Source organism: Gymnoscopelus microlampas (genome assembly GCF_963454915.1).
Source record: "Gymnoscopelus microlampas genome assembly, chromosome: 10".
NCBI lineage: Eukaryota > Metazoa > Chordata > Actinopteri > Myctophiformes > Myctophidae > Gymnoscopelus > Gymnoscopelus microlampas.
Window position 1 is genome coordinate 25,614,181 of NC_139947.1, and position 16,413 is coordinate 25,630,593.

A 16,413-nucleotide genomic window follows, 5' to 3' on the forward strand; every position below is an offset into this window, starting at 1 on the left:
TGATTGGCTGAGATTCTGACACCTACCAGAAAATGTATTTTCTGCTTATTAAAGAGTTGGAGAGACGGGGAGACTCCTGTTACTGAACAAACACTCTATAGCAATGATTACTATCACAATATAGTGTTTTAACCTTTTAACAAAATACTTTTTGTTTTAACCAAAAAATATCACTTACCCTACCTTTAACCTTTTTAACAAAAAAAATAAGTTACCAAAAAATATCACTTACCCTAACTTTAGGTGAATAAAATAAAATAAAATAAAATAAACATTTAATGTTTAGGCCGTGGCGTGAGTATCAGTGCGTGTGACTTTACGTCTGACGTCACGAGCAGAGCGTCAGCTGTGTTTACATCCAGCAGAGCAGCGGTGGTGTGTCGTTCCAGACCGGATCAGAGACACAACAAAACGGCCGAAGAACAACCAGAAGAAAAGACCCACAGACGGCGACAAACCATCGGTGTTTTCACAACCAGGTAGGACAACGACTGACATTTGTCAACCACGTCCACCCGTCATCAGCAGGTGGTGTTTTTTTATTTCTCCCTGATCATCAGCAGCAGCAGCCACCGCGCTGGGTCCATGACAGTGTTGCCAGGTCTGCTTATTATAAGCGACTTTGGGTTTGTTTTCTGTAAAAGTTGCTTGTAAATATTGGTTGGCTGCGGCGGTTTGATGTTTTTAGGAGCTTGTTTCTTAAATGTTATTGCTTATTTAGGCTTGCTTCCAAAAAAAAAAAAAACATTTTAAACCAGTGGTTCTCAAATATGTTCATAAATGTTTTGTGCCAGGTAGCATTTTGTGTTGTTAGAATGTTTCAAAAATATTCCACATTTTATTGCAAGAGTTTTTGAAAAACTATGCATCGGCTATTCGAAACTATTTTCAAATAACGGATGCATATTGGTTTTAAAAGTTCTCATGTGGCCTAAGTTGCCTCTTTTGGGCTTGTTTTCATAGACGTGGTTGCTTATTTCTCTCACAAAACCTGGCAACACTGGCGCTGGGTCCATGATCTCTTTCTTCTCCCTTCAACAAGGAAAACGGGGACCGCGGTTGTTCTCTTTCTATCTGTGTCTCTTCGCTCCGAGGCCAGCAGGCCGTTCTAATACACTGGGTGGTGTGTGTGTGTGTGTGTGTGTGTGTTGGAGCTGATCGTCACAGGGAGTGTACTGTATGTGTGTGTGTGAGTGTGTGTGTGTGCATGGATGTTATTATTGTTTGCTCAATATCGGTTTAGCTGAGCACCGCAAAAAATAGCAACAACGCGGAGGTTGGGGGGTTTAAATGCGGTTTATTGGATTAAAGTCATCTTCTGCCCTGAAACACTACGTGGAAAGGTAATGATTCTTATGTAATGAATTGAACTCTAACCCGAGCTCACATCGGAAATGTTAATGTCACCCTTTTTTTGCAGGAAGTGTCTTCCTTTCTACCCCACTATAAATAGTTTATTATTAGACAGTGTGTTACAGCGCCACCCTGTGGTTGAATCAGAGTATACTACAAAACATGTCAGTTTTCAAATAATTGAAGTGGAGTAAAAGTACAATATTTGTCTCCGAGATGTACTAATGGAGTAAAAGTATTGGACATTGGAAACACTCCAGCTAAGTAAAAACACCTCAATATTGTACTTAAGTACAGTACTTGAGTAAATGTACTTAGTTAGTTACTTTACACCACTGTTTGTTTCAACTAGCCAATGAATGTGGTACCAACTACCAACGGGAGCACCAATATTGAAGTAGCCAGGATCCTTTGTAGTTTTATAGCTTTGTGACGTAGCTGACGTTTTTTTCAGAGCAGCCTGTGATCTCTGTGACTCTCCTGTCCTTTGGCATGGCTCTCAGGTGTTGTGTTTAACACCACCGCCAAGTCACAGACACTACAGCAGCATCATTCACACCTTAGAGTGCTTCTACCAAATGCTACATTTACACATCTCAGTGTGGTTGGTTGCTACCTTGGGAAATCTTTTTGAGTATTTTAGTGAGTTATCACACCTGCGTCCTATTCTTAGTTGTCACTGAATTAGTTGGTGAGGTGATCACTCACCAAGTTAAACTTAATTCAATTCTCAACATGCAACATAAAACTGTAACAGAAATATAGAATTCCAGATGACATCGCCTGTGAACGGCAGTGCGAGCTGACTTTGTCTCTCCGTAGTCACATACACATATTTGTTTACGTACTGAACTAAGTATTATTAGATATAGAGATAGTTGTTTGTTTGGGAAAATATTATCTACTTACATATACCAAGTTTTGAAGTCTGCGTATATGGCGGCTATAAAAAAAATAGCCTGTGGGGTTTGTGAGTATATGCAAGTATTGGGAACCTTTCTTGGCTGTCACGATTACACAATTTAAGTTGACGATTAGTTGTCATACAAATAATTGCGATTAACGATTTAAGTGTTTTTGGCATTGAGCATTGGAACATATGAATAACAATACATTTTTTGTTTGCACAGGGCAGATATGACAAATAACTGAAATATACAAAGAAATTACCGACATATTTAATAATTGTATACTTTCAAAATTGTTTTAAAAATAGCAGAAATATCTGATCTACAAGCTTACAACGTGTCACTCACAATCTGCTATTTCTACTATTTTTAGAAAATGTATGAAAATTGGAAACGATTATGCCGATTATGCGTAATAATTGTGATTATCTCAAATAATTTGCGATTAGACGATTATGTAATAATTGTGACAGGCTTTGGGGCAATACTTGAAAGAGTTGTTTTCTCTTTCTTTTTCTTATGTTTTTAACCTGTAGCACTTTAAGATTTGCTTCAAATATAAAGTGTGTTACAAATAAAATGTATTATTATTATTATTATTAGAACCAGCAGCTCCACACAGACAAGACAATAAGACTTTGGTCTTCCTCATAACAGGAATGACAAGTTTTGTCACCAATTGTATTTGAACATTTGAGGCACCGCAGAACTAAGCACAACGTTATTCAGCGGTCTGTTGCTTTCAGGACGTACTCCTGCCTTTAATTCTGGTACTGGGATGGGTTGAATTTAGCTGGGCATTCTTGCACTGAGCTCCCTCTGCATGGAATTCTTTACTAAATGAGCTTAAATTTGAAGACCTTGTGTTGTGATACGTTAAAAAAAAAGTGTTTACTTGAACAAAAATGTCAATAAACCAAGACGGAAAGAAAGACAAAGACACAGCCGGTTGTGTAGAATGTCACTCTAATGAGAGAAGAAATGATAACGTGGTTCTCAAGTGTTTTCTGAGATTTCAATGAAAAAGTTAATTAAATAATTAATTAAATAATCATTTAAACCTATCACCTTCTATCACTGCGTTTTTTATATCTTCGTTGGTAGATTCATAGGCCTGTCTATTATTTTGATTAGCCTATTGTTTCCGTGTACATTTTAGTATGTTGTTTGTGAGAAACTTTTTATGATTTCACTCACTGGCCTATCTTGGCCAGGTCACTATTGCGAAAGAGGTTTGTAATCTCAATCTTTAAAACGTAAAAATGCAAATAAAACAAAAAATCCTGATGTTTCTCTGTTTCCTGCCAGGCGTTCCTCTCTCCTCTCCAGTCAAGATGGGCGGAGCTGTGAGCGCAGGTGAGGACAACGATGAGTTGATTGACAACCTGAAGGAGGCCTACTACATCCGCTCTGACCTGGTGGAGCGGGCGTTTCGGGCCATCGACCGGGCCGACTATTACCTGGAGGAGTATAGAGACAACGCGTACAAGGTGAATGGCTGCCATGCACCTGATTTATACGACAGAGTCGCGCACCGAAAATAGCTGATCCACAAGCATAAAATGCGTCGCCATGTGCCGCATTGTGAGCAATTGCAGATCAGCTATTTTTGGCGCACGACTCCGTTATACAATAGAGTATAAATTAAGCAGTATGTGTATGTAGACAAAGCAAAACTGTAAGTAGGGCTGGGCAAATATATCGATATATATGACTGTATATTACAGTAAGTGCTAAACATTTCTGACCGTACCTGACTGTACTAGCTGTTTTATTACCACCATAGTTATTATATAGGCCGGCATCACAACACCTTGTGAAGCGACACAATTTGAGCTTATTATTTGGTTATTTTGGATGTTTTTTATTTTGTTTTATTTTAAATATTGGAATGCCCAAAATATGGACGCCACGTTGAAAGGGTTTAAGTCTGTCAGAGGGTTTAAAATTAAAAGTATTAAGTTATAACAAGAGCTTGTGAATAAATAGTAACTACATTGGATCCATTGGAACACGGCTTCTTTTTTCCATATCCTAAAAAGTAATGGTGTAGGTCGGACACACAAGGTTTCCGCCAGCTATCTCAATTTTTCATCTTTTTAATTATTTTGAATAAATCAGTGCTATTGAACACCCTTTACGTCTATGTGTGGGTTTCACAAATATTGAACCAATGAAAAGTATAAAAAATGCTTCTGACTAAACCTCCTAACTCCATTGGATCCTCAAAACTGTCGGTCAAACACCGAACTCCAACTTAGTTTTTTTCCCCATCATTGATTAGAATGACTAGGTCAGACGGAAAAGAAACCTATATCCACATTAATGGTAAAAAAAAACCTAACTCCACTTGAGCTGTGTTTGGGTAAAGTGATGATAATATAAGGACACATTCAAGTATCTGACAATGTATATCTCCATATTCAAACTATTTGTGTTTTTTCGTAAATGAACGCCCTACTTCATTTGTTCTCAAAGTGGGGTCCGGGGACCCCCAGGGGTCCTTGAGGGAGTTCCAGGGGGTCCCCAGCTAAATGATAGATTAGGCACCAAATGGACCCTTATGGGTCTGTAACTCCGAGTGTGTACTAATGGAACCAAATGGACCCTAACGGGTCCATTTGGTTCCATTTGTACATTGACATAGATTTTACAATATAAATTGCGGTCCAAGTGATAGAAATGCCATTAAATGGGGGTCTGTAGCCTAATGCATGTCAAACTGGGGGTCCTTGAAATTAAAATGGTTGAGAATCACTGCTAGAGCCGTAAAAAATCTTCTCTTATGGGGGTCCCTGGCATATCTTTTGAAATGGGGGTCCGCGGGCTAATAAGTGTCAATTTGGGGGTCCTTGACATGAAAAAAATTGAGAACCACTGCCCTACTTGATCATGCTACAGCACACACAAAAGTAGCAGATCTACAGCAAAAGTAGTAGATGTGCATGCTCGACAACGCAGGGCCGCATTTCGAGCGTGCACATCTACTACTTTTGCTGTTTACGCATTAGAATCAGCAATTTTAATCCAAACCGACATAATCTAGCTCATGTAGGTTAATTGAATAATCGAGAAGGAGTTCTTTCTTCTCTTATATATCAACGAATCGACACGAAATAAATCTTATAATCGACTAAATCGATTAGTCTGATTAACCACTTAACCCTGTATTATACTTTGTTGTACAATGGTGGCGTACAAAATAGTGAAAATAACCTAGTAGTAGATAATTGTTTATTGATCGTAATCAAGGCAAATTTGTGATATTGATTTGAAGTCTTATCGCTCAGCCATAGTGTTTTGAAACCTATGCTGTTGGCTTTGTCAGGACCTGGCCTGGCGTCATGGTAACATCCACCTGTCGGCTCCCTGCATCTACTCTGAGGTGATGGAGGCCTTGGACCTCCACCCTGGCCTCTCCTTTCTCAACCTGGGCAGCGGGACTGGCTACCTCAGCACCATGGTGGGCCTCATACTGGGTAGGTGACAGTTGTTATGAGAGATATTTAATCATTTCCTGCTTAACATTAATGATCAAATGATACTCTGTGTGCCGGTGTCGTTCATCGAAAATAGCCAATCTACAAGCTCACAACACAGAGCAACAGTGCCCTTTGTGAGCTTGTAGATTAGCTAATGTCGGTGAGTGACACAGTGATACAGCGTATAAATCAGGCTTAGTACATGCTGCCTTCTTTTCGGAAGGCAACCTGACCTCACTTGATTTCATCATTTAAAAATAGCAGCAAAATAATGTAACATTTCCAAACTTTGTGATGCCTTTTTAGTTTATAAAAATGTATATTGAAGCTAATGTTGTTCTGTTGTCTCAGGTCCATTTGGCATTAACCATGGGGTAGAGCTCCATGCAGATGTGATTGCCTATGCCTACCAGAAGCTGGATTACTTCATCAAAACAAGCGAGAGCTTTGACAAGTATGTTTAAAAAATAATATATCTTGGCAATTTATATAGTTTCATTAATTTAGCGCTCGCTTAGCGAACAGGTTTTTGTCAGATTTGTGTTTGCAGGCTTGTGTGTACACATACGTTTGTAATGTTTGTAAGGATGCACTGATATTAAAACAAGGAGCTGATGATCAACTCCTTTTTGTTTAGTTTGGAAAAACATTGACTGATGCAGAGGATGTTCAGCTCTGTTTCTCAGAATGAAAGCACCTACTTGCCTTGTTACAGCTTAATAAAATACTTTTTCCCCCCTAGTTTATTTAAATTAATAAAATGCATTATCTAACATAGAAGTGTGGATATAGAAATAAATACATAATTTGATTTTGCATTGCCCCTATAAAATATATTGTTGATCAATATCTCCAGTCAATATGTGCTGCAATTTGATGCACGTAAATCTGGACTCTGGAGAGATTTTACTGTGTAAATGTTTGCATTGTTAAGTAGTGTGTGTTGTGTGTCTCCAATCAGGTTTGAGTTCTGTGAGCCGTCCTTTGTGTTGGGGAACTGCCTGGAGATTCCTCCAGAGAGTCGTCAGTATGACCGGGTGTACTGTGGCGCCGGCGTGCAGAAGGAACACGAGGACCACATGAAGCACCTCCTCAAGGTGGGGGGGATCCTGGTGCTGCCGCTGGAGGAGAAGGTAGGTTGGATCTTTTGACCCATTAAGACCTGAGGCAGATTCTACAAATGTCTTCTAAATCCTAACAGTTTTCTGGAAAACTTATGTTGCTATATCAGTGGTGCTCAAACGTTTTCATGCCATCTCAAAATATTTTGTTCCAGGGACCACCAGAAGCAAAGATTTGAGTTCAAAATGTTTCGACGATATATACAGTATATAATAAATGGAGATGCATGGTTGAATTGTGCAATTAAGGGACTAATTTGGGACAATTTGAGACTAATTGAATATCAATATGGTACAGAAATATTATAATATCGCCCAGCAGAGCTTACATGAAATTGAAAACATGTAAAATATTGGTGCATTTCCTCCTGATTTATTCGCTTTACTTCCTCATATATTTCCTCCAGCTGACCAAAATCACCCGTACGGGTCTGAACAGCTGGGAGACCAAAAAGATCATCTCTGTGTCCTTTGCACCTCTTGTTCTGCCCAAACACAGCACCAACGGCAAACCCAAGGCTGTCCCTCTACGTGAGTCTCATTTCAAACACTGCTACTGGACTATAAATCCAATATACTGTAACTGTGGATGGTGCCAAAAAACAATCGGACATTGTTATCTTAGTAAGCCTGTAGATAGTGATACTGTCTGTCTCAGTATATAGCTGTACTCATTTTCCCTGCAGAGATCTGACTTGCTAAAATGCTACCCTAGCATAGTCTGAATATAAACACTCACCCGAGCACTTTGATCTGCAGTAGGGCTGCACCGATCCGTTATTGTCTTAGCGATTATTCTATCGATTACTTTTTTGATTGATGGTTTTGGGGATATGTTCTTTGATGTTTCTATATATATCAACGAATCAACATTAAAACATTTTAATTCATTTTCTATAATCCATGATCGTCTGATTAACCACTCAAGCTCATTAATATGCTTCATCGTACAACCGTCTACAAGTTCACAATGCGTCGCGATCTGCAATGTTTGGCATTTTCTTTTACTTTTGAAAAAAAAAACTTTACATTCTCCCCCGAAAATCGGTTATTTTATTGGTTCAATCTATTAGCTTGATTAGCTGTTGCACCCCTAATCTGCAGACATCCAAATGCAACTCAGTAGTTATTGTAACTTTTACATTCGCTAAAGTAAACTGTCTTCTCCCCGTTCCGTCCAGCCATGTACGAGGTGCGGACGCTGCAGGAGCTGGCTCGCATCTCCATCCGCCACACGCTCAGGGTGACCACGGGCGGCGGGCAGCCTTCGCGGGGACGCGGCTCCTCGTTCAGCGTCGGCCGGGGCCTGGCGGCGGCCGGCCTCCACAAGTACGGCCCCCGCTTCAAGAGGCGGCGGGTCCACCGACGCCACTGCAACGCCCTGGTGCTGGCCACGCGACAGGCAGTGGCCAACGCTGGCGGCGCTGCCCCTGACGGCAACAACAACAACCAGGGCGGACGCGGGAGGGACAGGGAGCGGCGGCGGGAGGAGGAGGAAGAGGAGGAGGAGGAGGAGGAAGAGGAAAGAGAATGGGAGGCGACAAAGCACCGGTTGGCGAGAGGCATCAGGCGGGTGGCGGGGCGAGGGAGGGCTCCGGCCGTGCCAGAGGAGGAGGCGGTAGGAGTGGGAGGAGGCGGGGGGGAGGAGGATGAAGAGGAGGAGGAGGAGGTGGGAGGAGAGGAGGAAGAGGAGGAGAGGCAGACGGGGGAACTGATACGAGTGGAGCCGACGGTGAACGTCCTGAGGGAGAGGATTCTGGGTCTGCCACTGCCTGAGCCCCTGAAGATGTACCTGCTTTACTACAGGGAGAAATGAGCCCCACACACCCACCCACTGACCCCTGACCTCCAGGTCTCTCTCCACACCGTTGTACATTTCTCTCTGACTCTCTGCAACCAACCCTTGTCCTCTCCATCATCATCATCATCATCCTCTCTCTCTCTTCCCCTCTGTTCCTTACTCGACCCATTTGGTGAACCACCAATGTGAGCTGGTGTCCTGCTGAGGATGGAAACAGCACCTCAGCTTGTTGTTGTGTGTTGTTGAGCAGAGTGCACATAACTTGTAGCTGTAGCACTGGCTCTGTCAGCCACACCAATGCTCTCATCAGACGGCCGACCAGGTTACTGATGTAAAGCCCTGCATGTCCATGCGTGCAAAGGGTGTCTTTTCCAGGTTCTTTTCCAAATAATTATATTTTCTTTTTTAAACAACTCTCTGTGTTGGTACTTCATATGTATTTATCCACTTTGAGATCCTGTATGCTAACTCTATGTAGCCTAGAAACTGAGCGGGGCGTTTGAGAGACATTTTCAAGAGAGCTGACACTGAATCGAACCATATTCTCATGTAAGAGCAAAATGGCTGTGTGAATATGGCCAATGGCCAGAGGACTCTGGCTGTTATGAACGGAATAGAGAGGAAGAGAGGGGACCTTCAGTACTGCATGGCTCTTTTCCATCTTACCCCGAACATTGCATACTATGGCTGTGATCTATATATTAAACACTATTGGGTGTACAGGTCATGCAGATGTAGACCGCTGAAAATCAAACGGATAAAGGTTGCGGCTTTGTCCATCATTGTATGGTGGTGTATCGTGTCGGAGTGGGAGGAACGTTGTTTTTTCTTTTTTTAAGGAAAGAGTTGTCAAAAGGAACAATGGAGATATCTAAAGCTGGACTTTGTGAAGGGAAGGGAAATTAACATAAAAAACTATAGTAGTTTTCAACTGTTGATGTTCAGAGAAGTCAGGAGATGTTCTCCTGCTCTGTATGATAATGACTGTTGCTACAATGAGTGGATTTTTGGCCTGTGGTGATTTGTTTCCACTGATTTCCAAAATCAAACTGGAGCGCTCCACTGGGCCTTGAGATAATTAACTTATGGTTTCATTGTCACTTTAGAAACATTTCTAGGTTGTCGGTTAAAATTCAGTTGAAGAGTTTACTTTTCCACTATTCCCTTGTTTTCTATGCAGGCATTTTATTAGATAAAATTCCTCTCGTACCCCTTACTTAGCGCATGTGTCCAAAGGTAATATCAGTATTTCTCTCTACAACGCATTACAGTCTATACCAGTGGTTCTCAAACATTTTCATGTCAAGAACTCCCAAATTGATACAGTATGTGCTTGGCCACGGAACCCCATTTGAAAAGATTTAGTACCAGGGATCCCAATATTTGAAGATCTTTCTGAGGGCTCAAGTGTTAAACAGATCCCCATTTTACTGAGAATCCCCTGGAGACCCTCAAGGACCCCTGAGTGTCGCCGGACCCCACTTTGAGACCCAGTGGTCTATACAACACACCAGTATGATCTGAACGGACCATATATAAGACTATAGAAAGACCATGATGAAGACATTACCATGTAAAACGTCATGTTACATCATTGTTTTTTTAAGGGATCAAACCAGCATGATGAAAATACAGTTCTTTAACCATTTAAACCCTCTATACCTAGTAAACTAATACTTAGTTGACCGGGATCGGCTCTGCACTTGGTCCCCCCCACTACACGAATGTCTTTGCCGAAAATAGTCGATCTGCAAGCTCACAACGTGTCATATTGCAACACATTGTGAGTTTGTAGATCGTCTATTTTCAGTGAATGTTCCCCCAGAATAGTGATGCTAGGGTTCAAGTGGTTAAATGATTGAATGCAACTTTTAACACAATTTGTGTTGATATATTATTTTTCTTGTTATCCTTATCCTTGTATTAATTCTCTTCCTTTTTTTTTTTACTTCTGAAATGTATTAGCGACTTGAAGTGGTGTGTTCATGTTTTGACTGTATTTTTTTGGTTTGTGTTTCCCATAACATTAAACAAAATATGTTTTTATGGATGGGGAAGTAAAAAGAAGACCAGAAAAATGTGCTTGGGCAGATTTCCTTTATTCCACCTCTTTGGTACCAAAATATCTTCTTCCTTCTGTGCCAAGCTGGTTTAACCTGACTCCGCCAAATGGAAGAAGCTTGTGACACACCGGCCCCATCTGGCTGAGTCAGGTTAAAGCTGGTTGCATGTACGCAGAATTCAAGGTAGAAAATTCCATCTTGATCTAAATGGCAAAAACATTTTTATTTCTCAATGTCGGTTGTAATTTTCTCTGTCGGTTATCATTTTATATGTGACTTGTTGAAGCTCTTCACCCATTGAAGTAATCCATTTGAAAGGTTGTCATGTTTCTTTCTTTCCTACACAAAATGGCTTAGCCATAGTTCAGGTTATCTATTTGGGTTGGATATCTTGCATCCCTAAGTTCATGTCAAGGAGTTTAAACCCGTTTTTAAATGGTTACTGAGAAAATGTCCCTATTTTGTAGCGACGCTAAACACAAGGATCAGCTACTGTAGTCAGTATCTACCCTCCTGATTTAAACTTTTTATGGCGTGAACTTTTCACAACTTACACAAACTTATACTGACAGAATGTCTTGAAAATATCTGGGAAGCCATCATAATGATGCAGTTAGGAAAGTCGTAAACCAGAAAATATAATCCTGAGTGTTAATTTAACTCTTGAGTGTACAAATGTAACCAATGAATCCGTAATCCTACAGCACAGAGATCTGCTGGGTCTACCTTATGCTTAACCCATTAAGACCTATTCTACAAATACCTTCTAAATCATTAGTTCTCACACTTTCAAGATTTTTCAAAAATGTTCAAAAATAGCAGATGTGCAGTGGCGCGCTGTCGTGCAACAAATCATAATGGGGCTTTTACAAGTACTGTCATACAACCATTCCTTCCTTAGAATACCATTCATGTTCAGTTGCTGTGAGGTTGTTTCTCTTTGCTGAATGTATAATCATGTACTTTTTGCACTTATATAATGTTGGCGAGGATGACGTGATTTCTTTTACTGGTTTATTTTCCAAATTCGAGCTGTATTATTGACTGCTGTTAATAAAATCTGTTATAAAATATGTGATAGTGGAGGTTGTTTTAACAGACCTTAGCTTACCTTTAGATGAGATACCATAACTGGTAGGGGTGTCACGATTCACTTACCTCACGATTCGATTCAAAATCGATTCCTAGGGTGCCGATTCGATTAAAATTGCGATTCTGCGATTAATTGATATTCGATTCGATTCTGCGATTTATTGCGATTTTCTAGGGTGCCGATTCGATTAATTGATATTCGATTCTGCGATTTATTGCGATTTTATTAAAAAAAAAAAAAAAAAATCGATTTTAATATTTTGAATCGATTTTTAAAATCGTGGCATTAAGAATCGCGATTTATTCATGAATCGATTTTTTTTGACAGCCCTATTAACTGGGGTCTATTACACGAAAGGAGAAATAAATAAGCCTGGATTTAAGTCAAATACAGTCAAGTCTGTGATGCAGTGGTTTAGATACAGGACTTGTAACCAGAAGGTCACCGGTTTAAATCCAACTAGCACAGTTTTCCAACTTTTACCTAACTCTTGCACCGTTATCTGATCTTTCACTAAACACCGTGCAAGAGACCAGAGAAAGTATTAACCATGGTGGAGCAGTGGTTAAGATACAGGCCTTGCACACAGATGGTCCTGAGTTCTAAACCAGCAAGGACAGATTTCCAACTTTTACCTGGGGCTTTTACCTTTATCTAATCCTTTAGTGAATACCACGCAAGTTAATAGAATTATAAGAACCTCTGTGGTGCAGTGGTTTAGATACAGGGCTTGCAACCAGAAGGTTCCCGGTTCAAATTCAACCAGGACATTTTCCCAACTTTTATCTGACTCTTGTGGTCTGTATCTAATCTTTCAGTGAAGAGCCTGCAAGAGACCAGAGAAACCATGAGCCATGGTGGAGCAGTGGATAGGATACAGGCCTTGCACACAGAATGTTCTGAGTTCAAATCCAACAAGGAATATTTTCAACTTTTACGTGGCTGTTTCACCTTGATCTAACCTTTCAATGAAGAACATGCAAGTGAACAGAATTAGGATGAATTACAGTGGTGCAGTGATTGAGATACAGGGCTTATAACCAGAAGGTTGCTGGTTCAAATCCAACAAGGACATTTTTTGAACTTTTACCTGACTCCTGCACCTTTATCTAATCTTTTACTGAAAAACAAGCAAGTGAACAAAATCAGTAAGAATCACTGTGGTGCAGTGGTTAAGATACAGGGCTTACAACCGGAAGGTTCCCAGTTCAAATCCAACGTGGACATTTGTCCAACTTTAACCTGACTCTTGCACCTTCAAATCCCACACATGCTGATTTGCCATTTCCAGGATTTGATTTCCAGGATTTGAGTCTTGAGTCCCAAGACTCAAGACCCAAAAGAGTCTTGAGTCGAACCAATTACTCCCACGGAGACATCAAATTTCTCTTTTGGGCCTTGAGTCTTGGGACTCAAGGCCCAAAAGAGAAATTTGATGTCTCCGCGGGAGTAACTGGTTCGACTCAAGACCCAAAAGAAGGTGAACTGACTGTAATGATTCAAAATGTCATATATAGAATAGAAACCCCATTCAAACTTTAAAAGGTTCATCTTACTGTGGACATGTTTGCCTGAAAGGGAATCTTTGAAATGTTTAATAGTTTTAGAATTGTACTCCTTTAAAAGTTCAGAGATTTAGAATGGAGGTCGATGGACGAATTTGGGACCTCAAAAAAACACTTTCACCTAGAAACTCCATTCACAGTTCAAAAATTCCACGTTACTGTGGACATGCATGCTTGAGATTTTTTCTTTTGAAATCATTTGTAGTTTTGGAGATATTTAACTTTAAGCGCCCCATTCATTGTCGATGCGGCAATGGACATTTAAAGGCAGGCTTACAACTACATACTTACGCCTAGTAACCTCATTCATACTTTAAAATGTTCGTCTTACTCTGGACATGTTTGCCTGAAAAGGAATCTTTGAAATGTTGCATAGTTTTAGAATTGTACTCCTTTAAAAGTTCAGAGATTTAGAATGGAGGCGGATGGAAGGTTAGGGTTAGGGTATAGGGACCTCAAAAAAACACGTTCACCTAGAAACTCCATTCACAGTTCAAAAATTCCACCTTACTGTGGACATGCATGCTTGAGATTTTTTCTTTTGAAATCATTTGTAGTTTTGGAGATATTTAACTTTAAGCGCCCCATTCATTGTCGATGCGGCAATGGACATTTAAAGGCAGGCTTACAACTACATACTTACGCCTAGTAACCTCATTCATACTTTAAAATGTTCGTCTTACTCTGGACATGTTTGCCTGAAAAGGAATCTTTGAAATGTTTAATAGTTTTAGAATTGTACTCCTTTAAAAGTTCAGAGATTTAGAATGGAGGTCGATGGACGAATTTGGGACCTCAAAAAAACACTTTCACCTAGAAACTCCATTCACAGTTCAAAAATTCCACGTTACTGTGGACATGCATGCTTGAGATTTTTTCTTTTGAAATCATTTGTAGTTTTGGAGATATTTAACTTTAAGCGCCCCATTCATTGTCGATGCGGCAATGGACATTTAAAGGCAGGCTTACAACTACATACTTACGCCTAGTAACCTCATTCATACTTTAAAATGTTCGTCTTACTCTGGACATGTTTGCCTGAAAAGGAATCTTTGAAATGTTGCATAGTTTTAGAATTGTACTCCTTTAAAAGTTCAGAGATTTAGAATGGAGGCGGATGGAAGGTTAGGGTTAGGGTATAGGGACCTCAAAAAAACACGTTCACCTAGAAACTCCATTCACAGTTCAAAAATTCCACCTTACTGTGGACATGCATGCTTGAGATTGTTTCTTTTGAAATCATTTGTAGTTTTGGAGATATTTAACTTTAAGCGCCCCATTCATTGTCGATGCGGCAATGGACATTTAAAGGCAGGCTTACAACTACATACTTACGCCTAGTAACCTCATTCATACTTTAAAATGTTCGTCTTACTCTGGACATGTTTGCCTGAAAAGGAATCTTTGAAATGTTTAATAGTTTTAGAATTGTACTCCTTTAAAAGTTCAGAGATTTAGAATGGAGGTCGATGGACGAATTTGGGACCTCAAAAAAACACTTTCACCTAGAAACTCCATTCACAGTTCAAAAATTCCACGTTACTGTGGACATGCATGCTTGAGATTTTTTCTTTTGAAATCATTTGTAGTTTTGGAGATATTTAACTTTAAGCGCCCCATTCATTGTCGATGCGGCAATGGACATTTAAAGGCAGGCTTACAACTACATACTTACGCCTAGTAACCTCATTCATACTTTAAAATGTTCGTCTTACTCTGGACATGTTTGCCTGAAAAGGAATCTTTGAAATGTTGCATAGTTTTAGAATTGTACTCCTTTAAAAGTTCAGAGATTTAGAATGGAGGCGGATGGAAGGTTAGGGTTAGGGTATAGGGACCTCAAAAAAGCACGTTCACCTAGAAACTCCATTCACAGTTCAAAAATTCCACCTTACTGTGGACATGCATGCTTGAGATTGTTTCTTTTGAAATCATTTGTAGTTTTGGAGATATTTAACTTTAAGCGCCCCATTCATTGTCGATGCGGCAATGGACATTTAAAGGCAGGCTTACAACTACATACTTACGCCTAGTAACCTCATTCATACTTTAAAATGTTCGTCTTACTCTGGACATGTTTGCCTGAAAAGGAATCTTTGAAATGTTGCATAGTTTTAGAATTGTACTCCTTTAAAAGTTCAGAGATTTAGAATGGAGGTCGATGGACGAATTTGGGACCTCAAAAAAACACTTTCACCTAGAAACTCCATTCACAGTTCAAAAATTCCACGTTACTGTGGACATGCATGCTTGAGATTTTTTCTTTTGAAATCATTTGTAGTTTTGGAGATATTTAACTTTAAGCGCCCCATTCATTGTCGATGCGGCAATGGACATTTAAAGGCAGGCTTACAACTACATACTTACGCCTAGTAACCTCATTCATACTTTAAAATGTTCGTCTTACTCTGGACATGTTTGCCTGAAAAGGAATCTTTGAAATGTTGCATAGTTTTAGAATTGTACTCCTTTAAAAGTTCAGAGATTTAGAATGGAGGCGGATGGAAGGTTAGGGTTAGGGTATAGGGACCTCAAAAAAACACGTTCACCTAGAAACTCCATTCACAGTTCAAAAATTCCACCTTACTGTGGACATGCATGCTTGAGATTGTTTCTTTTGAAATCATTTGTAGTTTTGGAGATATTTAACTTTAAGCGCCCCATTCATTGTCGATGCGGCAATGGACATTTAAAGGCAGGCTTACAACTACATACTTACGCCTAGTAACCTCATTCATACTTTAAAATGTTCGTCTTACTCTGGACATGTTTGCCTGAAAAGGAATCTTTGAAATGTTGCATAGTTTTAGAATTGTACTCCTTTAAAAGTTCAGAGATTTAGAATGGAGGCGGATGGAAGGTTAGGGTTAGGGTATAGGGACCTCAAAAAAACACGTTCACCTAGAAACTCCATTCACAGTTCAAAAATTCCACCTTACTGTGGACATGCATGCTTGAGATTGTTTCTTTTGAAATCATTTGTAGTTTTGGAGATATTTAACTTTAAGCGCCCCATTCATTGTCGAT

General features: G+C 39.9%; 1 protein-coding gene across 2 annotated transcripts; it reads left to right on the plus strand.

Annotated features, from left to right (window-relative positions):
- The first annotated feature begins 336 nt into the window (after positions 1 to 336).
- pcmtd2b (protein-L-isoaspartate (D-aspartate) O-methyltransferase domain containing 2b) lies at positions 337 to 11,799 on the plus strand. Of its 2 annotated transcripts, none has more exons than XM_084068390.1 (7): positions 337 to 479; positions 3,570 to 3,751; positions 5,590 to 5,740; positions 6,095 to 6,197; positions 6,705 to 6,876; positions 7,272 to 7,395; positions 8,046 to 11,799. In XM_084068390.1, the coding sequence occupies exons 2-7, from the start codon at positions 3,596 to 3,598 to the stop codon at positions 8,678 to 8,680; spliced, it is 1,341 nt and encodes a 446-aa protein (XP_083924516.1). In that variant the 5' UTR covers positions 337 to 479; positions 3,570 to 3,595; the 3' UTR covers positions 8,681 to 11,799. The 2 variants fall into 2 exon arrangements, with proteins under 2 accessions (XP_083924516.1, XP_083924517.1); XM_084068391.1 differs by lacking the exon at positions 337 to 479 and adding an exon at positions 1,025 to 1,343.
- Positions 11,800 to 16,413: the final 4,614 nt, after the last annotated feature.

Bases quoted from the DNA above. Each gene is read 5' to 3' on its own strand.
- pcmtd2b (XM_084068390.1), top strand. From the start codon at position 3,596: ATGGGCGGAGCTGTGAGCGCAGGTGAGGACAACGATGAGTTGATTGAC. The intron at 5,741-6,094 runs GTAGGTGACAGT...CTGTTGTCTCAG, and splicing joins CATGGTGGGCCTCATACTGG to GTCCATTTGGCATTAACCAT. The intron at 6,198-6,704 runs GTATGTTTAAAA...GTCTCCAATCAG, and splicing joins ACAAGCGAGAGCTTTGACAA to GTTTGAGTTCTGTGAGCCGT.